The 21068-nt window shown below is 46.9% G+C and overlaps 1 protein-coding gene across 1 annotated transcript; it reads left to right on the top strand.

Moving 5' to 3' along the window:
• LENG8 (leukocyte receptor cluster member 8) lies at positions 1 to 20248 on the top strand. The gene is made up of 15 exons (XM_054992791.1): positions 1 to 897; positions 3638 to 3812; positions 4392 to 4511; positions 5959 to 6072; positions 7166 to 7445; positions 8482 to 8629; positions 9629 to 9814; positions 10121 to 10441; positions 10854 to 10982; positions 11314 to 11602; positions 13135 to 13236; positions 14295 to 14363; positions 15388 to 15517; positions 16318 to 16525; positions 18549 to 20248. The coding sequence occupies exons 1-15, from the start codon at positions 860 to 862 to the stop codon at positions 18709 to 18711; spliced, it is 2472 nt and encodes an 823-aa protein (XP_054848766.1). The 5' UTR covers positions 1 to 859; the 3' UTR covers positions 18712 to 20248.
• Positions 20249 to 21068: the final 820 nt, after the last annotated feature.

Consider the following 21068-nt stretch of genomic DNA (forward strand, 5'->3'; position numbering starts at 1 on the left):
CGGCCGGCGCCATCTTGGAGAGCGAGAGGCCTCCTCTGGGAGCGGGCGGTTCTGGCGGCCCGTTTCCGACTGCGACGCCCAAACCGGCCTGGCATTTTGTGTGGTTGTCGCCGCGAGGCTGAAGCCGCGAGAGTCGCTGCTGCTTCGTTAGGCTGAGGGGAGAGGAAAGGAAGGGGTGGGGGTGGGCGCAGGTAGCGAGACCCGGATGTAAGTAGGACCCCGGGGTCGAAGCCCGCGTGTGAAGTGGATAGCCCGACCGAAGGCGTAGGGCGAGGCTAGGGCAGTCCCAGCGGGAGGTTGGCCCTGAAGGGAGCGTAGCCAGGAGCTTCTTGGGCTAGGGGGTTGAGTGGGGAAACAAGGTAGGGGTGCATAGGGGTGGTTGGTTGGTTGTGGGGGGCCCCTTAGCTGAGAGGGTTACCCGGAAAACTTAGGAGGGTGCTCAGACCTTGGCTTGTCTAGAAAGAGGAATTGTGTTGCAATAAAGGGCGTTGGCTGTAGCATAGCAAAAAAAAGGGGAAGGGGTCGCAAAGACTAAAAAGGTTCTGGGATGGGGGGGAAGAGCAGGGGTGTGTAGCTACCCTCGTGCGGGTTCCTTTTCTTGGAGTCAAGAGGGAAAACTAGCGTTGCCTGTGCTGTTGAGGATTCCTGGGCCTCCGAGGTCCTGAAAAGGGGCATTCCTACAAGTTGGCACTGCGTTCCTGCAGAGAGGGTGATGTGCGTCTTGCCCTGTTAACTTCCTTTGTTTGAGCTCTTGCCTGTGGAAGAGGACAGGAGGGAAGTCGTGCCGAGGGCTGCCCCTCAGAGCCCCTCCCGGCATCGGTGCTGCAGTCGCCTGATATTGACAGTTTGCTCTTTCGGGATGGCTACCAATATAGGTGACCAGCGCGCCTCGGAATGGTGATTGCAGCCTCTTAATTATTTGTGGGGGGGGGAGGGGTTGGTATGGGCTGGTGTGAAGCATGCAGGGTTTTGTTTTGGTAGATGTTGCCCAGTTATCCGGGTAGGGCAGTGCTCTGAAGCAAGGTGGCAACTTGAGTTTTTAACTGTTTATGATAGGGAAAAGATTCACAGTTGGATGTGGAAAAAAATCTCAGTACTAAAAAGAGAGAAGAAAAAACTTACCTTAGCCCTTTCAAACATTAATTAAATAGGTTACATTGGAGATTGAGAGCTCAAACTTGCGTCTGGTAATGAAAATCTGAAACTATTCAGAGTAGGCAGTGTGTGCACATGCTCTCTGGTCTCTCTTAAAGGAGACTTTGGGCTCTGTTTTATTTTGTGTTGTGAAATCCTGCCTGTCTTGTTGGGGGAATGTTTGATCAAGAGTGCCACAAGATTTGTTACGAATCTGAATGCTGGTTTCAAAATAGTGACTGCTTTACAATTGGGTCTGAAAAACTAACCAAAAACATTTTAATTCCAATGTTTCTTTAATCTTTTGAGTTTGTGGCTGAATTTATTCGAACCAGGTCTTTTTGATTATAGTGCACAACATTGACTAGACTCTCACTGCTGCCTTTACTTTGAAAAAGTAGGAATTTTTTGGTGTCGAATGACATACTTGCCAGATGAGTTTATCTAAGAAAATGGCTTGAGTTTCTAGAATGGAAATTAATTAGACTGAAATTTTTCCTCTTGTCTGTAGGGTTTTTAAGTTTGGGCAGGGATGAAATGGGGATAAATGTCCTGATATGCAAATAGGAGTTGTTGAGATTTTGTTTTTGTAATATGAGATGTGAGACTTGATATAGAGTGGAAAATCCCATATTAGAGAGCCTCTTGTAAATATAGCAGTGTTTTGAATGTTGAGTCTGATCAAGATATACTTAGTGCCTGAGAACAAAAGACTTGAGACATTATTCAGGTAATCATATACTAGAGACGATGCAACCATGTTGGTAGTAATTCAGGTCTGGATTGGTGTGTGAGTTGGTTGGATGTTCTGGGCCATAGCGGTGACTGGCACACGTTTCAACGTTACCAAAATTTCAATCACTGAGCAAATATGAATGTGATTAAAGGTAGGACTAGTGGTAGAGTAAACCATTTAAAGAGTGGTGCAGGTAAAGTGTGATCATACCCAAAGCTAAGCATCTTTTTGAGCCTTTGCTGAAGTTGAGATCTGTATTTCAAATTGAGACATCATAATGCTGACACTATTAGCCTATTAGTCTTGTACAGTTAGCTACAGCTTTCATGAAGAGGTGGTCAGGTGAGGAGTGCTTACCGCTCTGTAATATCTGCTCTCCCCACAGCCCCAAGGCCTTCACTGTCATTTAAACAAGTGTTGTATCAGCTAAAATTATCTCCTAAGCAAAATATGTTGGCTTTGGAACAAATAAAAATTAAGTTTTATCAATGGAATGGAATGTTTGAGCAAAGCTTGGTGACATAAATTCTTTCACCTCCTTGTAGGCAAATTCTTAAAGGTAAGGGTGGTGAGCATTGCAAAAGGCTAAGAAGGAAAGAGTTGGGGGAGAGATTTGGCTGAAGAAGTGAACTATTCTTGGCAGGTAGATAGTAGCTTGGAGGCATCTGATGTCACAGGAAGATAGAAAATAAGCTCACTTATCAGCAAATAAACCATTTTTCTAAAAGGTTTTTTAGGCACGATATGTTCAAAATAGTTCTTTACTTAGGTTATGGGGGGTGGTAAGAATTGCCTCAAAGTGACCAAGAAAGGAGCTGTGAATCTAGCTGGTGGTTCTTTCTGTCCCCTTCCCCGCATTCTCCAACTTAGGTCATGTGTGACCAACATAAAATGATTTAGCAGATGGCCTAGGAAAACCTTTGGGCCTACAAGGTTTTAGTCTTAATTGCATGATTGAATTAAGGAGCTGGCATGAAAATGGAAAAAAACAGACTTGATTAGTTCTGAGAAAAAGGCTGAAATCTAAGAGCAGGGCAGCACAGGACTGTCAGGAGGGACATTTCAGGGCAGTCCTGGATTTAAGACTAAACACAGTTGCTTGGACTTTGTCATGCCTTGGGCATTGGATCTCTTTACTGCTCTGACTTGGATCATCTCTGATGTCACAATGAACTTCTGTTACCTTTAGGAGTGATCCTACCCTTAGGAGTCTGGCCTCTTCTGCCCTCTGCTGTTAGGGCCCTACTGTTTTTTCAGGAGCTCTGATGTTACAAGAGGCTTGGCCAGGCTTTGCCTAATTTACTGTGTGTTTATGAGGAATAGGGGGAACCTTTAAAATCTGGTGAGCATTTGATACGAAGCTAACCCCCTTGATCTGTGGGATATCAGGGGCTATCAAGTTGGGTAATTTGCACGGTCTTGGAAGCTTTAGTTGGAATGGGGAAGTTTTCAGGGCAGGTCACATATGTCTGCACACTGGTAGAACTAAATTGATGGTTCACTGTCTCAAATAACAAAACTATAGTGCTGAATGTAGGTCTGGGTTCAAATCATGTTTGCTCAGACTGACTCATTGCATGGCCTTGAGTGGTCATTTCTGTATCATGCACCAAATGATGGCATGCTTATGGTTTGTCCACAAGGGAAGGTGTAAAGATTGGAAAGCGCTATACAAATTCAGCGTTATATTAATGATAGGTAATAAAAGAGCTTGTAGTAATAACTGAGATGACATCTGTCTCCTCTTGTCTCCTCCTCCCCCTGCAGGGCTCCCCAGTACAACCTGGGTAACGGGAGCGCCAGGGAGAACGGCATGGAAGGCCCAATGCACGAGAACCCTGAATGGGAGAAAGCCCGCCAAGCGCTGGCAAGCATTAGCAAGGCCAGTGCTGCTGCTTCTGGCAATAGTAAAAATGCCACTAGTGGGCTGGCTAATGCACAGGTGAGAAGGCTTGATCATTGCTACTGGGCATGGAGGTGCACACCCTAGACAGTAATCTGAGAGTGAGCAAAATTCTTAGTGCCTGTCTTTGCAGGTATAATATTGGGTGAGGTTTTCAACTTTTGGGGTGGTAGGCAGTATACTAGCAAGAGTGAAATGCTGCTTGGAAGCCATCTTATTTGGAGCGTGGGGTGTAAGATGCACTGCAGAGCCCTGTGGCTGTGAGCTCAGTTATTGGCTGCTTTTTTTTTTGAGGCACCTGCTGTGTGGGTGGAAGCAGGCATAAAAGCTGCTGGCATTCTGTTACCTTGTCTGTGTTGCTTTGGGGAGACTGACTTGGACTCCTGTCCAAAAGAGCTCAGTGTCTCAGCTCTGTGAGAGGTTCAGGGTCTACATCATAGGGACACTTGACTCCAAAACCATCAGATGCCACTCGCTCTGTGAACGTGCTGAAGTAAGATCTCAGAGTTGTTGGATGGGCAGCCTGCTTGCTTCTAGGATCTCATGTGGCACTGGCAAAGCGTAGGTTCCTGAGCATCCCTTTGTGATGAAATATATTTGTGTTCCATTTTTTCACAGTATGCAGCCCAGCAAGGTGAATCCCTGCAGCAGCAGCAGCAGCAGCAGCAGCAATACTACCAGTGGTATCAGCAGCAGTACAGCAGCTACCTCTACCCCTACAATTACTACTACCCTATGGTGAGTAGCAGTGGCTGACTAACTCCTTAGTGCCTCTGCCTTCTGAATGCACAGCAGGGATCAGTTGTGCATTCATAATTGTAGATCCAAACAATGTCAGAATTCAGAGCAAGAAATTCGAAAATTGGCAATATAAGCAAGATTATTTGAATAACTGAAAATATTAAACTTAACATGGACGATAACTTATAAAGCATCCTACTGAGTTCTTCAATAGGAAAGTGATGCACACAAAATCTTTGCTTGCCATTTCCTTCACATACTGGTTATTCCTGCGTCCCACCTATCCCCAGGGCTGGCCCACCCATTGAAGCTGGCCCGGCAGCTGCCTCGGGCGCCAACGCGCTGGAGGTGGCTGGGGCCGGCGGCGCGCGCCATGGAGCTCAGTTGCTCTGTGCTGCTGCCACCACCGGCACGCGCTCCTGGCCAGGGCGCAGCAGCTGCGGGCCAGGCTTGGCAGGCAGCCATGGCGGCACGCAGAGCATCTGAGCCACAGGGCTGGGAGGATGCACGCCACCGCGGGCCACCCCAGCCACCCGCCGCACCTGGCCCGCAGCTGCTGCGCCTGGCCAGGAGTGCATGGTGGTGGTGGTAGCATGGGGCAGCTGAGTGGGCAGCCTCCTGTTCAGTTGCTCTGCGGGCCAGGCGCAGCCAGCGACCAGGGTGGCCGGCTGCACCTGGCCCGCAGAGTAACTGAACGGGAGGGCTGTAAGCCCCCCCCCCCGCGTGCCCCAGCCCTGTGTGATGATGTCACACACAGTGACGTCATCAGTTTGGCGCGCATGCGCACACACACAGCAGCAGCGTTAAGCTGCTTCAGGTGCAAGCGACGCTGGAGCCGCCCCTGCCTATCCCCTCTACTATACTTCTTTAAAGAGCCATGTTTGGTTCTTTACTGACTTTGGAGCCATACATTGCAGAGCCATGTTTCTGAACACCTCTTTGTGACATGCTCTGTAGTTGCCTCTTTTATTCTGCAGGGATCTAGAGCAAAGATTCTAGAGTTATAGGTCACGGAGGGATTAAAAACTATCTTCTTGGCAGGATCCTTAACTGGAAATGCTGGGGATTGAACCTGGGTCCTTCTGCATGCCAAGCAGAATGTTCTGCTAATGAGCCATGGTCCCTCCAGATTTACCAAGTAATCCAAATGAAATATGACTTGATGATGCAGATAGCTCCAGCACATTCCTTCTGCCTATGAGAAACTAGAATAAATACAAAAATAATCAAGCAGAGATGTCAAAAAGCTGGAAACAGAAACACTGTAATCTGTGCAGTGGTGCCACAAAGCAGCTTTCAGTAAAATAATATTTTGGCCATCACTGTTAATTATGAAATTATATCTTTAGAAGGGGAAAATTAAAAGTTAATTTTAAAATTTGCCCATTGGGCTGTGGTATGCCTTGCTTTGCTTACGGTTCCGTGGCTTACCTACCCTCCCTAGAATGTCTACCCTGGATACCACTCTCCTGGACAATATGGGGTCCCAGGCTCTTACTCTTCTACAGCACCCCAACAGCCCCCAGCTCCTGGACAACACCAAGGGAACATGAACCAGGTAATGGACATGTGGCTTTTATTTAGCTTCACTTTGCCAGAGGTTGCCATGTTAGTCTGTGACAGAAGAATAAAACAGATGTCAAGTAGCACCTTTAATGCTAACCAAACTTATTCCAGTATAAACTTTTGTGAGTCAGAGTTCACACCATATGCATTTGACAAAGTGAATATTGTCTTAAAGATGCAACTTGATTTCCTTTTTTCTTTTGCCATGAAAGACAAAAGCAATAATTAGAGAAAACACATCCACCTTATTCAATATCCCCAGTTCCATCTTCACCTTGACCATTAAAAGCTAATTCTAAGGAAGGGCACAGGTTACTCTTTGTTTCTCATCCTTTCTCTGACGCAATAAATGAATTTTCTGGGAAGAGCGTGTGCCAGTCTTAAGCAAGAGGGCGCTAGCTTGATTTTGCTATCTTATGTCATCCATCCAAGCCTGCCTTCCTGTTTACCGCATATTGTTTCCAGGCACACACACACACCCCAGTCTAGGTGATTGGGCAAAACCGGCTGTATTTCGTACCATGCAATTGAATTGCATGCCGTGTACTTTGGCTTCTTAAGGGTGCAGGATTTTTTTATTTATTAAAATATACCCGTCCTTCCTCTCCGCTCACACTGGTTTACAAATAATTACAAACAGTACAAATTAAAACCTAATATAACCCCCAATCCCTCCCTCCCCTCCCTTAAAAAATGCCTGCTGCATTCGTACCCCTCAAAAGCTCTGGTGATCAAGCAAGCCTTGCAGCACCTCCTCAAGATGTCCAATGGAGGGCTTCCCTCACCTCTTTGTGAAGCCCACTTCATAGTGTGGGAACCACAGTGGAGAAGGCCCAGGCTCTGGTCAATACCCGGCAGGCTGCCCTGAAGTGGGGAATGGGCAGCAGGTGGCGTTGGAGATGGATATTCTTGGGGTCGTAAGGCAGGGAGATGGGATGGGGTTCTAGATTTCTGGGCGAAGAAATGAAACTATAGGTGGAGCCTGAGGCTCTAGAATTCTGGCTAAGCCCTGGCCCCTTTGTATTTCCACTTGAAAGGAGTAGTTTGCAAAGTTGGTGTGATGGCTTTCCCTCACTCTCTCTCAGCCTCCTGTCCCTGGCATGGAAGATGGAGGGATGTCGTATGCAAGCCAGCAGCAGCAGATGTCAGTCCCCAACCCTCCACAGCCACCCATGCAACATGCCAGCCACCCCTCACAACATGGCAATCACCCCATGGCCTCTGGAGGGCAGCAGCAGGGTGGGCCTTCTGGAGGGCCACACTCCCAACCAAACCAGTCAAGTGCCTCCTACAACCAGCAACAGCATTCTTACCAGGATGGGACTAAGCCCAAGAAAGGGCAGCAGCTGTGGAATCGCATGAAACGTAAGCTGCTGTGGTCTAGGGGAGGAAGGCTAGAGGGGACAGGGGGTGCTGTGGGTCCACCATCTTGGTCATTGAGGAAAAGCAGAGATGGAAAGGGGAGGTCGTCTTATTGGCTCTTTATGCAAATTATTGGCATGGTGCAAAACTGCTTTCAGTTTTCTCTAGCAAGACTGGAAGCAGTATTTTTCAGCAGTTAATTTTTACTGGGCTGAATTTTTGTTACTTTGTTTCAAGATTTCAGTACAGTTTGTCTTGGTTTTTAATTTATATTTTACCAGGGTCTCACCGCTAGAAGTGCCAGTTCGCAAGTGGCAACTGCAAATTTAATTTTGATAGCCAGCATTGAAAGCATTTGGGGAGGATGGTGTCTGTGTGGTGCGCGCGCATGTGTGCTTTCTTGCTTTAAAAAAACCTGTTAGCAACACTGGGAGGAAGTGCTTTTGAGGGGTTGCTCAGCTTGGCTGTCTTGGTGTCCTTGGCTGGGGGAGGAGGGGTTGCTACAAAGTGTTTATGCTGCCTACTGTTCTTTTTTGCTGTCCTGTGAGTGCAAAGCGGATGTCCGTTGCCTCTGTGGAGCTCAAAGTGAGAGAGTCTCTCTGGTTCCCAACCCCAACCCAAATGTGTTGTTCCCTCTGTCTTTTGTTTTAAATATACAATGGTGGTGCAAGGTACATCCTGATATCGGTGAGCCATCTTCTGTTTTCTTATAAAATGCTGTTTTGTGAGTGGCTAAGCTGGAATGTGTGTTACATTTCTGAATTGTTAGAATAAAATAATTGCTCTGTCTAGCTTTTACTGAGATAATCTTGCATGTGGTGTTGACTTTTTTTGTGGCAGACTGCAGGAGTGTCTTTTGCAACCGATCCAAATGCATTGAGCAAAGGCATTATCTGCTGTGGTTAATCTTCAACCTCACATTCCACAAAAGTTGAGTCTGTGGTTACAGTAACTGATTTCTTCTTTTGTGGTGCTAGAAGTTCTTTCATGTGGGGGGACTGAAAGCTAACTTGCGTTGCCGTTGTTCTCTTCCCAACAGAAGCACCTGGGTCTGGGGGCCTGAAATTCAATCTCCCTAAACGCCCCTTTGTGGTAACAAACCAGAACTTCAACCCCTCAGAGCAGCAGCAGCAGCAGCACAGCAACTTTGGCTCCCAGCAGAATTCTGAGAAACGCCACAATCACAGGTGGGTGTTGATTTTCTCCGAGTTTTGCTTTATGTGGCACTTGGCCAGTTCATGAAGGGAAGTGAGGGTAGGTAAGTTGTAGATTTTATTTGGCTGGGATTTGGGTTTTGAACACCATCCCATTTTCCAGGGTAAATGGGGCCTCCATGTGCCTCATAGCCCCAAGCGTCTCATTTTGGGGAGGTTTTCGAGCCCTCATGGTTCTGAAGACAAATATGTGGGCAGTGCAAGGGAGAGATGGTCACTGCTGGGTTACAAGCTGCATTTCACTCCTCACATGGTTTCCATAAGCCCTACTTAACAGTGTGGTCTGCGGCTAGGAAGGAAGCATGAGTGTAGTGTTTCCTTCTGGCTTTCTTCATGTCCCCCTCTCACACAGTATGTCTGGTGCTTCCTTCCAGCATGTGCACTCCACACAGGTTGCAATAAAAAGATTCATTTGGCTGATAAGTGGCTGGTGGCAGGAGGAGAGATGCCATCATGGGGCGGGACTAGCTCCCCAGCCTCTATAAAATCCTACGTAATATTGTATGGGAGATTGAGTGGGGGCTCTGTTGCATTCTGACATTCTAGTCGGGTCTCTGTGTCTAAGTACTGGAGTATAAGCTGAGTCTAGCAAGCGGCACAGGTTGCAGTTGATAAGTAAGAGGCAGCTTATTTAAACAATGGAGAACAGACTTCCAAAAATTGCAGCTTGAATTGGAACGAGATGCCTTGGTGTTGGTGGTGGAGTTTCCATCTGTGGAGCTCTTCAAGAAAACTTGGATGGCACATGATAGTGTTTCAGGGAGGATGTCTCCTGCTGAATGCCAATTGCTGCCTTGTTTATCAGCTTGGCACAGTTGACTCCCTCTAGGGTAGTATTCCTCCTAGAGCCTTTATTTTTTATTCTGCCACCCCGCTCTGATCTCAGGGCAAAAGTTTCCGCAGCTTGTGGTCCAGATAAGTTCAGTGAAAATACTCCTGGAGCTTGGGAAACTGACTCATTCCTCCCTGCAGTTCTTCTGCAAGTAAGCCAGAAGACTGGCCACAGGACATGAAAGAGTACGTTCAGCGCTGCTTCACAGCCTGCGAGTCAGAGGAGGACAAAGACCGCACCGAGAAGCTCCTCAAGGAAGTGCTGCAAGCCAGGTTACAGGACGGCACCGCCTATACGATCGACTGGAGCCGGGAGCCTCTTCCGGGGTGAGTGGCTGTGGGGCTGAGGAAGTGAGTCAGGTCGTCACGGTGGAGGAATAGTTGATGGGAGAGATTCATTATGGACGAAGTGTGGGCACAAGCCCACATAGTCAGGCTTGTTGGGTTGCTGGATGGAGTATGGGGATCAGCCTGTGACTGAGTTCTGAGTGGGAGGGAGATTTGAGGAGAGGAAGGGTGGGAGCATTGAATCCTGTGGGGGTTTTTTTCCTGAGAGACAAATAGGACCTTGATCCTTGGTAAGGAATCTTCGATAGTGACCAGCAGACTTAAGTGTTCATATTCTCCTTGCAGGCTGGGCCGGGACAACATGGCCGACAGCCCTAAGAAAAAACAGCAGCGCTGGGAGGTATCCTCTCTTCACTCGCCTCGGCCTCCCATACAGTCCAGCCTTTCCCAGCAGCAGCAACGAGGCAGTGGTGGTGGCAACTCTCAGCCCCAGCGAGGGGGAGGCAGTGGGGGAGCTGGGGCTGGCCGTGCACGTGGGAACGGCTTCCCAAACAAGTTTGGGAACCGCAACGTCTTCATGAAGGACAACAGCTCATCCTCAAGCGTTGACTCGCGCTCCAGGTCCAGGTCTTCATCCCGGTCACCCAGCCGCCACTTTCGGAGGAGGTGAGCCTTGGAGGATTGCAGTAGTTGCCTTGGGCTGTCTGCTGTTAAGTATCACATCATTAAGGATTGCTGAGAGAAATACGGAAGGAAGAGTGCAAGAGCTGAATAGAAGCAGTGGTGCTAGATGCTTAATTTAAAAGGGAAAAGATGGAAGCCTAGATGTTTGGCCAGACAGATTATATTCTGGGACGCCACCCTGGGGGTCAAAAACAGCCTTATACGAATAAGTGGGGCAAGTATTCCTTTGCCACTTCAGTGAAAATCCTACTTGCTTGTGTCCAGGTGGAGTTAAATTACAGTGCTTGTTAAGGGCAGACGGATTAAAGTTGATCTCTCTCCCTCTCCCTCTCCCTCTCCCTCTCCCTCTCCCTCTCCCTCTCCCTCTCCCTCTCTCTCTCTCTTATATATATAGCGATTCAGATTCTGACAGTTCCTTCTCAGAAAATGAGTGTCGGTTTGGAACCCGTAGAAATACCCAGAGAAACCGGGGTCGTGGGGGCCACTTGGACAGAGGTCGGATGAGAGTCCAGCGAGGGAAAAGGTATGTTGGGTGGGGAAAGGAGCTCTGGTAGTAAAAGGTGCATATACTTCATGCCAAGGGATGCCTTGATGGCGGGGGCGGTGGGGAGGGGAGGTCTTTGCCAGTTCTTTCATGGATTAGAGTTGGGCATGACGCTCCCTTCCCTGTCACGGCATGGAGCACAGGTGGTTAGAATTTGGGATCGTTGGCTGTAGAGGGAAGGATTATTAGAGAGGAAGTGGCTGTGAGGAACAATCAGGTTTTCTTTGGTCTTCAGAGGAACTAGGTCTAGTTTGCACCCAGGGCTTTTTCTTTACTACTCAAGCAATCCTTGCTGTCTGGTGTTTTGCAGGCATGACCAGGGCCTTTCGAAGCGCAGCCGGAAACGCAATGCCATGGACTACGAAGATCCCGAAAAGGAGTTTAAAAAGGAGCGGCGGGCAGCCCGTTTCCAGCATGGAGGCCACTCAAAGAAGCTGCGCCTGGAGCCCCTCATCCTGCAGATCAACAGCTTGGATACCACTGGCTCAGATGGCCTCGACTGGAATGAGCTGAAAATTGTGGGCACCTGTCAGGAGATCACCAAACATTACCTTCGCCTTACTTGTGCGCCAGACCCATCTACTGTCCGGCCTGTCCCGGTGAGGCCCCTGAAGCTGCATTCTGTGAAGAACTGCCTCTTGTTCTGTATTCTGCCTTTCTATATTTAGGTCTTGCAGGATGGGAAGGGAGACCCTGCTGAGAGTACTATATAGGTATCACGAGAAAGTCAGAATTCACATCTCATTCCAGGGCGTGCTTTTTTCAAAGATAATGTAGCTTCTATTGGAAGTTCACATTTTGCCTCAATAGTAGAGATTCACTGTAGCATCTTGACATGCTGCAGGGTCTGTTTGGCTGTTGTGTGAATGAGACTTTGTAGGGTAGAGATGGCTTTTGAGATTACAAAGTGACGGGGGGGAGGGGGTGGACAGTGTGCCGAATGTTCACAGTTCTGGGTCCTATGAGCTGTCCACTGGAGTGATGCCTATAGAAGCATATCAAACACTAAGAAGACACCAGGAGAGCTATTAAGAGACCTGGGCTTAATTTTAAAGACTTCACAGACTGGAGCTAATACTTAGCCGTGAGCTGTTTTCCCTAATGGTAAATTATACCATCTAGTCCTGGGTTACTCTGTGGGAAAGCGGGGGCGGGGGGGGATCATTTAAAGTGTACGGTCATCATGTATTCCCCTGTTCCCCTGCAGCCAAGCACTGTCATCCATACATGATATCAGTCTGCATGGATTGCAGTGTAATGCATTATACAGCCGAGAGACAGTTGAAAAACAGGAAATAGATAATAAATGCACGTGTAGCAGATAGCATAATTTGAGCTGAGCCACAAATTAGAGATTAAATTGCACAGTACAGTGTATGATTATGATGATGATCAGGCCAGCACACGTCAGGGAGGCTGTTTAAATTTAGAGCAGTATGGACAGACTTGGACCTGTCCTGCAGCCAGAGTTGGGTCTATCACACAACATGGCAACTAAGCAGTAGGCTAAACGTACAGATCTAACATGGTGGAGGAGGAAAGTGGGCAGAGGAGGAGAGTCAGACTGTTAGGGCAAACCGTCTTGGGTGTGGAAGGGAGCATGACTGCTCCACCAGCCATAAAAGCTCATTCAAAATCGGTGTCCGTGATCTCATGGATGCTTGTCAGTCCACTATAACCCACTATCTGAAGAAGTGAGTTGTGGATCGCGAAAGCTCATACTGTACCACAAATTTTGTTAGTCTTATAGGTGCTACTGGACTCTTGCTCTTTTCTACCCCTATAATCCAGACTATGATTTATCTGTCTGCCACAGTTCTCTCTTAGCTGGTTTCAGTCTTGAACACACGAAGCTTATATTGAATCAGATCATTGCTCCATCAAAGTCAGTCCATCTGCACAAACTGGTAGTGGCACTCCAGGAGGTCTTTCACATCACCGCCTACCTGATTCTTAATGGAGAGGCCAGGGAGTGAACCTGGGATCTTCTGCATGCCAAGCAGGCGCCCTGCCACTAAGCCACTGCTTTTCTGGTCTTGCTCCTGGATGGATCAGTGAACTTCCAAGATCACTACCATTTTATGTTCATTGGGTTGGTCTCTTACTTGCCTTTTGCTTCGGTTTCTCCAAGGTGCTTAAAAAATCTTTGTCCATGGTGAAAGCCCACTGGAAAGAGAAGCAAGATTATGCCTATGCTTGTGAGCAGATGAAATCCATCCGGCAAGACCTCACAGTAAGTAAGCCTGTTGGGACATTGGAGGCTGGGACGGGAGTTGATGATTGCGGAGGATTGCTGTGGCTGTGGAAGGCAATCCTGATTAGCTTTGCTTCTGCAGACAGAGCTTGCAAATGCGACACATTTAGGTAGGGAGTTGAGAGTTGGTGTTCCTGGATTCTATAGCAGAGGAGTTGGGGCCTGCTAAGATTGGTGCTAGAAAACAAATTCTGGAGACAGCTTTCTTTTTTGAGTGGGCAATAAGGAGTGAGGCCTGTGGGTTTTTAGTGCCTGCATAGATCCTCGCAGCAATAAACAATGCAAAGTACGTGAAATACACAGAGACTTGATTGGCACAGTTTAGACAGGCCACAGCAGTCAACTCAAATTCCGTACAACAAAATTTTTCTTACTGCGCTATTTTTAGAGCAGAGCGATATAATAGTAAGGTTCCTCGGTTCTCGATAAGGAGACTACTTGGGCAACAGCAAGAGTGATGACATAGTCCTGTACTCCTGTGATGCACGAGAATGCTATTTCCCAGTTCCCACTGGCCACCTGCTTTGCCTGCTCTCATCAGCTGGCATGTAACTCTACAAGTTGGGTGGCTTTGACATAACATAGGTGGAGTACTGATGAACTGGTGCTTGTTTCTCCTGTCACTCGTCTGGCGCAGGCTGTTCCCTTCCTTTCCTTAAATATTAAAAGAAGCCATTTACAAGAGCAATTGGGTGCCAGACCATGTGGAAGTTCCAGAGGTGAGAGGCCATTGATGTAATCTTCCCATGTAACTGATGTAGAGTTCTGCAGTCCCATGTGTATTCAAAACTTGGCAGGCTTGCTGGTTGTGGTTAGGGATATTTTTCCTTTGGTGTTCAGAATGAAACTATACTGCAAGCATCATTCCTGTTTCTCTGCCTCTTTGTTGAAAAGGCTGACATGTAATTTCTTCATGTCATATTCTGAATCTGAATATTCATCATGAATATTCGCAGTGTTTTCTCCTCTCTTCCGCTCAGGAAATCAAAAGGGAGTTGATCCACTGTTTAGATAACTCCGTTTCTTCTCCTGTTTAGGTTCAAGGAATCCGTACAGAATTTACTGTGGAAGTGTACGAAACCCATGCCAGGATAGCACTGGAAAAGGTAGGAGGAGGTTAGCTGGGGATCACTAACTCTTCCCAGCTAGCACTTGGCAAGAGCAAGCAAAGAGGACCAATCTGAGCTTATTGGATGCAATGAAGTATCTTCAGAGTTGATGCTCTTGGGTTCTTCTTTGCATACTCCCTTAAAGGGAAAATGTATATTTTTAGAATTGGCTGTGTAGATGTTTGGAAATGCTTAGTGTCTTGGTGGAGATACGTGTATGACTTAGGCAGTTTTCATACATCTTTTGCACTTACTGCTTTGCACCTGCCCTCACCCTGCTGAATTAGTTTTGCTTAAAGAAAACCTGAGCTAATTTTTTTTAATTCATTGTATGTGCAATTAGCTGTACCTAGCTAGTTATTTTATTTAATGTTTATTTTGTTTATTTGCTTCACTTATACCCTACCTTTTTCACTGAGACTTGAGGTGGCTTCCAAAATTTAAAAAAAAAGTCCAATCAGGCAGTAGGGACCTCTAGTACCGAGTGCAGCAGAACTAGGATTACAGAATTATGGGATCCTCTTTGCGACAGGGAATTGTGGGTGGTAACATTACAGAATACCTCCAGCTTTTGAGTTATGAAAAGTGCCACTTCCATAATGTACATAAAACTAAAGACTCCCTTCATATGTCCTGTTTTCTTTTTAAGAAATTGCTCAGGTTGGCATGTATGTTTCTCCACTCCATTTTCTGTCCACAGTATCCCTGTGAGATGGGTTAGGGTGAGAGAGTATCCCAAGGTTACTGAGTGGGGAATTTGAACCTTGGTTTCCCTGGTACTAGTTCAGCACTCAAACTACTAGCCTACAATGGCTGTTTTTTTTTGGAACCCCATGGGGGTCACCTTCACTTGTAAGAACAAATTTGTGTTCCCTAGAGGAACAAGAGCATATTCAGCTTCCTCACAGTAGGATACCAGGGCTGGAAAGACATTTTTATCTTGTTCTGGAAGCTGTTGTTACAGCAACTTGACTAGGACTTGAAGTAATGCTGGATTCTCTTCCTCTCCCCATTGTCCCAGGGTGACCACGAAGAGTTCAACCAATGCCAGACACAGCTCAAGTCTCTCTATTCAGAGAACCTTCCTGGAAATGTTGGAGAATTCACTGCTTACCGCATCCTCTACTACATTTTCACCAAAAATTCAGGGGGTAAGAGCAGGGGGTGTGGGTCAAGGGAGAGTCACTTAAATTAGTGTAATTCCAGATCTGGACAGATCTCCCATCTCTGCTTGTGCGCTGCCAAATCGTTGTCAGTGGGAACAGTCTGTTTCTTAGAGCCAAAACAGATGAGACGCCTGACGGGTGGAGGACGCGTGTCAGTTTCCTGCAAGGTTTCACAGGAAGCGTAGTGAGAAAGAACCTCTGCCAGGGAGAAGAGGGATTCTCTCCCTCTTCTCCCTGGCCAGAGGTTCTTTCTCACTACACTTCTCTGAAATCTCTCTGAAATTTGCTTCAAAGAATGTATCTTAGCAGCCTCTTTAGCCATTGGGGAAAGGTGTACTTTCTGTAACTTGGATTCAGAAGTGAGACACACACCCCCTCCCTCAGTGCCTGCCAGCCTCTTTGTTTTTTGAGACAAGGAGGCCTTGCTGTCACGCTTGGGTATTCCTTTTCCCATCAGCCTAAGAGACAGGAAAAAGGTTGCTGTTTCTCCCATGATGGGGAGAGGAGTGCCCACCTACCTTAGTTCTTTTCCTGCTCTTAGGGGTGAGATTTCTCCCCCTTGGTTGCACTCATCAGAAAGGGATAGATCTTGGAGAAGCTACTGTGTGGCCTTTGTATTTTGGCCTCATTCTGTTGACAGATTTGACTGAAGGAATGTAAAGCACAGGAATGGAAGATATTAAACATTTAAGCAAACGAAATGAGTGTTGAGTGTAAGCAAAGTCCAGAGTTACAATGAGAGGAGGGAGGGCTGTCTTATTTACGGCTTTTCCTTTTGCCTGCAGACATCACCACAGAGCTGGCATACTTGACAAAAGAGCTGAAAGCAGACCCCTGTGTGGCACATGCACTTGCCTTGCGAGCAGCCTGGGCCCTCTCCAATTACCACCGCTTCTTCTGCCTCTACCGTCAGGCACCCTGCATGTCTGGTTACCTCATTGACAAGTTTGCTGAGCGAGAGAGGAAAACGGCCCTCAAAGCCATGATCAAAACGTATGTGAGGCTGACCTGAGCAAACACCTGTGGGGTGAGGGGCGGAATGGTACCGACACAGTTGCATATTTTCCTATTCTCCTTTCCTGCCCAGCTCTTGTCTTGTATCCGAGGGAGGGAGGGAGGGAGGGAGAGGAGATCCTGTAAATAGAGGTGGGCAAAAAGGGGTTACATGTTTGCACAGCCTTAGTCCAGAGGGCCTCGCCCTTTGCAGGTAAGTGGAGAAACAGCTTTCTTGCCAAGGGCATATTTGAGTTTTAAAGTTTGAAATAGAAACTCGGTTGTAGATGTAGGCTGTCAGAAGTGATTTGAATCCGCTTAAGGTTCCAAGTGAATTCTTCTGCAGAAATTTTAATTCTCAGGTTCCATCTACAAACGTCTTTCATACAGGAAATAAACAGGAGGGCTTATAAGATACATGAAGGAACAAGGGGCAGCGTCCGCAAAAATTATGGTGTCCTGGGGAAACAAGTAAACCTGTGCAATTTTTTGCCTTGTTTTCCTGTAGTTTGCTCCTCCTTGCTTGGTTATAACTAACTCCTGAAGGAGCAGGGGGTGGAGGCAGTGCAGACAAGTCTAATGTCTCTCCTCCCCCCTCCTTAAAAAGTATACCCTGTCATTCCATTTGGTTGTTGAAATAAGCAGCTTGCTGTAAAAACACAGCCATCATATTGCTGTAAACGCAAACACACTTTTGGGTGTTCTTTGCAGTGTGTGTGGGCATTGTGCATCAGAGTACACGTTCCGTTGAAAGCAATGCAGTGTAGATACACAGCATTTGCCTAATTAACTGCAAGAGGGCATTCCGTATGTAGGGACTTCTTTCAGCCCCACCCTCAATCAGAAGCATTTTTAGACTTACCGGAAGGGATCTTGAAGAGGGAACGTAACCAGGTGGAAGTAAAGTAGTGTGTTGGTTGCTGTGTTGTGCACCTTCTTCCTTGGGTCTGGCTTATAGCTTCTGTTTGTCTCCATACTTACAGCCTCAGTGGAGGTTGGGGAATAGCGTAGACAAAGGTGGTTTTTTTTCTAATCCAGAAACCAGTTTCTGTGACCCATAACTGTTAGAAAGCCCTAGTGGTTTGCAGTTTGGGTGGGAACAATAAGCTTTAGAGACAGATGGGGATGAATAATAACAAATTTTTCTCCACTGATCAAATTGGGCTTAGGGAGGAAGGAGGAAGTTGAACTATGAGCCCCGCTAGTGTTTTGGAATCAAGTTGATTCAAGAGCAAATTTTTCTGTGTTTAAGACTGTTATTTGATTTATATTGAGCCCTTGATTCCTTTAGCTTACCGTTTCCCCCCTTTGGGGACTGGCTACAGCACATGCCTTGCATTGTAGAAGATCTTGGGTCAGTTCTTAGCATGTCTGGGTAAGACCCGAGGATAAAAGACTAGGTTCCGGGGTGTGTGGAGGGACATATATGTGCATGTGTTGTGTGTACAGATTGTCTTAGTGCTTAACTGCAGCTGGGAGGAGTGTCCTTTCAGAGGCCTTGAAAGATCTGGCTCCATTCCGTATTTTGAACAAGGTCTCTGAATATAAGACTGTTTCTTTCCCCCTTCATTATGTACAGCGGGAATGAGAAGGGGTTTTCAAGGCTTTGTCAAAGCACGACCAGTGCTAGTGTGTTCCAAGCAACTCTGAACCACGTTCATTACTATAGTTGGTGTGTATTGCAGAAAGCCTCCTAGAATGACAACCTGGCCTGTGTCACTGTATAACTGGGGGTCATGGATAGGCAGGATGTAACTGAACCCCTGCATCACATTTTTTTTAAAATGAAGCACCACCTCTAGTGTAACATTGCCCAAGTCCCCTTTCGGATCACCTTGACCATTAAGGACTAGGGACACTACCACCCCTCCAAAAAAAGTTCTCACGGCTTCATTACAATGCCAAGGCCACTAGAGGAGGTAGCGGATAGCATGCTAGGGGTCCATATTCTGCTTGTCGTCTTAGCCTGTTTTTCATCTGCTGCCTTTTCCCATTCACCAGTGTCTCTCTTTATCTCCCTCAGTTTTCGCCCGGTGCTTCTCGTCTCCTACGTTGTGTCAGAGCTGGCCTTCGAGAGCGAGGAGGAGTGCCAAGCCTTCCTCGCGGCTCTGTCCCTTGTGTATACTAGCCCCGACGCCACCAAGATTGACTGCAAGCAGAGCTTGGCGGTCCTGGCCAATTTTTGAAAGTCTAAAATCCACTTCCTTGCCCCACCCTGTTTTTAACATGTACATATGTCTGTATATATAACACCAGATTCATTGGGCTGCCGTGGGCATGCCGGAGCCTAGCTCTGCCGCCTCTCCCGCTGTCCACACCACGCACGGATAGAAGAGGGTAAGATCCATGGACCCTGGATGGCACCTAGGACCATCGGATATGGAGAAGAGCAGAGAGCTTGGTCCTAATGATTGGGGTTTTGGGGATTGGGAAGGGTGTGGGGAATATTTTTGCAGCAATGGCTCATCAGTTTACAACCATCTTTTTTTTCCTTCCCGTCCTGTTAAGATGCATGAGAAATACGGCTGCAAAAGCCCCGTCCTTTGGTCAGGAATTGCTGGGAGAAAGGTTGGGGGGAAGCACGGAGGTCTGTCATTAAATGGCTAGATGTGCATTTAATTACTGCCTTTTCATACAGTGTTGTGCCTGTACCCCTCACAAGTGTTCAGGAAACTAAGAGCATTTCCTGCCCAGACTGCAGTGGGGACCCCTCTCTAAACTGCAATGATAACTTCCCAGAGGCAGAATCTCAGCTAGATTGCACTTGGCAGACCTCTTAGAAATCAGCGGTACAGTGAGAGCAGATAGCTCCTTTGTGTATATATGTGGAATATGATTTTGTACAGAAGCTACAAGTTGTAAATAATGTTTAGGACAAAATGTTTTAAGGAGAAAAATATGGTTTTCTACTTTTTATAATGAGTTTAACAGAGGGTTTTCTCTGAAGATTAAAAATCCAGGTGGTTCTGTGTGCACTTTTGTCTTCTACATTGTGCTCCTCGGGGGGGAAGAAAAACTAACGCTGTCTCAGTTTTTTCCTCTTCCGAGCTATGACCTGGCTCCAAAAGAGCGCACGAGAGATGCCACCTTTCCAGCCGAACAAAAAACCAGCCTGAGGGGGGAAAGCGAAGCCAAACCTGCCTTCACTCGTTTCCTACCAGTGCAGAGACTTTTTCCTATGCAGCGGAGAATGTAATAGACTTTTTTGTCATTAAATCCCATCTGGAAGTGGCACCGCAAAGCTGAGAGAATCAAATCAAGGCAATAAGCAAATAGTTGTGGAATCAAATCAGTACAACACAAGAAGATTGCAACCTCCTCCATTCCCTATTGTGTTCTGGAGTTGTCATGATCAGTATTTTAATTTATTTTTTCTCCCTCTGTCCTCAGTTCTTTACAGGTAAACTTAGAAAAATGCACCACCCCATTTTCACCATCTTCCGTCACATTGGTTGAGTTTTGTTTTAAACTTTTGGAAGATTGTCTAGTTGTCTTTTTTCCTATTTTTCTTTCCCCCCTTCTTCGCCCCAGTTTCTCTAGCTTCTCGTACCCCCCTACCCTTCTCTTCTCCCTTTGCTCTAACTCCTTTCGCTTTTTGTTTTTGAACATGTGTAATTTTGGGGGTGTTTTTTGGCTTGGGCTGGATTTTTCAAAGATTCCTTTTTCCTTTTCAGAAACCTTTTGAATTTCTTCATTTGATTAAAAGCAAACTTTTAAAAAATACCCAGTAAAATCAGTTGTTGTGTGACACTGTTCCAGGTTCAGCAGAGACGAGGCCAACTCCTGTTTTCACATCTAAGACTAACATAAGCTAGTACAGTTGCAGAGTGGGATAGAGGGTGGCTTTGCTCACATGCCAGGGATGAACCTGCAGGGTGGAAGCTAGCTGTGTTTCTACCTCGAGTGAATGTGGAGGGAGGTTGACTTTGTTTTGGAGCTAGTCTCTCCTACTCTGCTTACCCAAAGTCTCGGTGACACTGTGTTCTACCTCTTTGGGGCCATTTCTTTTTCTCCTCCCCACCCCTTGTGTAGCCCTTTCTGCTAGATGGAAGGGGGGGGGGCAGAAGGTGCCGTTGTCACCCTCTCCAGTAGGGGAAGCACCATGCAAGCAGCTGGGGCAGGGATCGAAGATTTGAGACACTGCTCATACCAGTGTGGTATAGGGGCTATACTGGTGGATTAGGATTCGGGAGACCCAGCTTCAGTTTCCCACTCGTCCATGGAAGCATGCTGGGTGATCTTGGGTCAGTCGCAGAGACTCAGTTTAACTTGCCTCGTGGGATGGTTATGAGGGGAAAAATGGAGAAGAGAATGATGTAGCCTGCTTTGGGTCCCCATTGGAGAGAAAAGGCAGGGTATAAATAAAGAATTTTTAAAAAATTGCTTGTATGCATTAGCTGTAAAGCTCCTGTATTCCCTCACTTTTGAGCAGCCAGGAGCCAAAGGCAGCCTTCCTTGCTTGATGACTGACAGGCAGAACTGAGCAAACCCTTACATTAAAAATTGGAGGTTCAACCAGGCACCCATCCTTAGTTATTGGATA

The sequence above is a fragment of the Eublepharis macularius genome, chromosome 12 (assembly GCF_028583425.1).
Source record: "Eublepharis macularius isolate TG4126 chromosome 12, MPM_Emac_v1.0, whole genome shotgun sequence".
In the NCBI taxonomy this organism is placed as follows: Eukaryota; Metazoa; Chordata; class Lepidosauria; order Squamata; family Eublepharidae; genus Eublepharis; species Eublepharis macularius.

Coding starts and splice junctions, on each gene's coding strand:
- LENG8 (XM_054992791.1), top strand. CDS start 860: ATGGCTACCAATATAGGTGACCAGCGCGCCTCGGAATG. Junction 11,603..13,134: donor CTACTGTCCGGCCTGTCCCG/GTGAGGCCCCTG, acceptor GGTTTCTCCAAG/GTGCTTAAAAAATCTTTGTC. Junction 13,237..14,294: donor CCATCCGGCAAGACCTCACA/GTAAGTAAGCCT, acceptor TCTCCTGTTTAG/GTTCAAGGAATCCGTACAGA.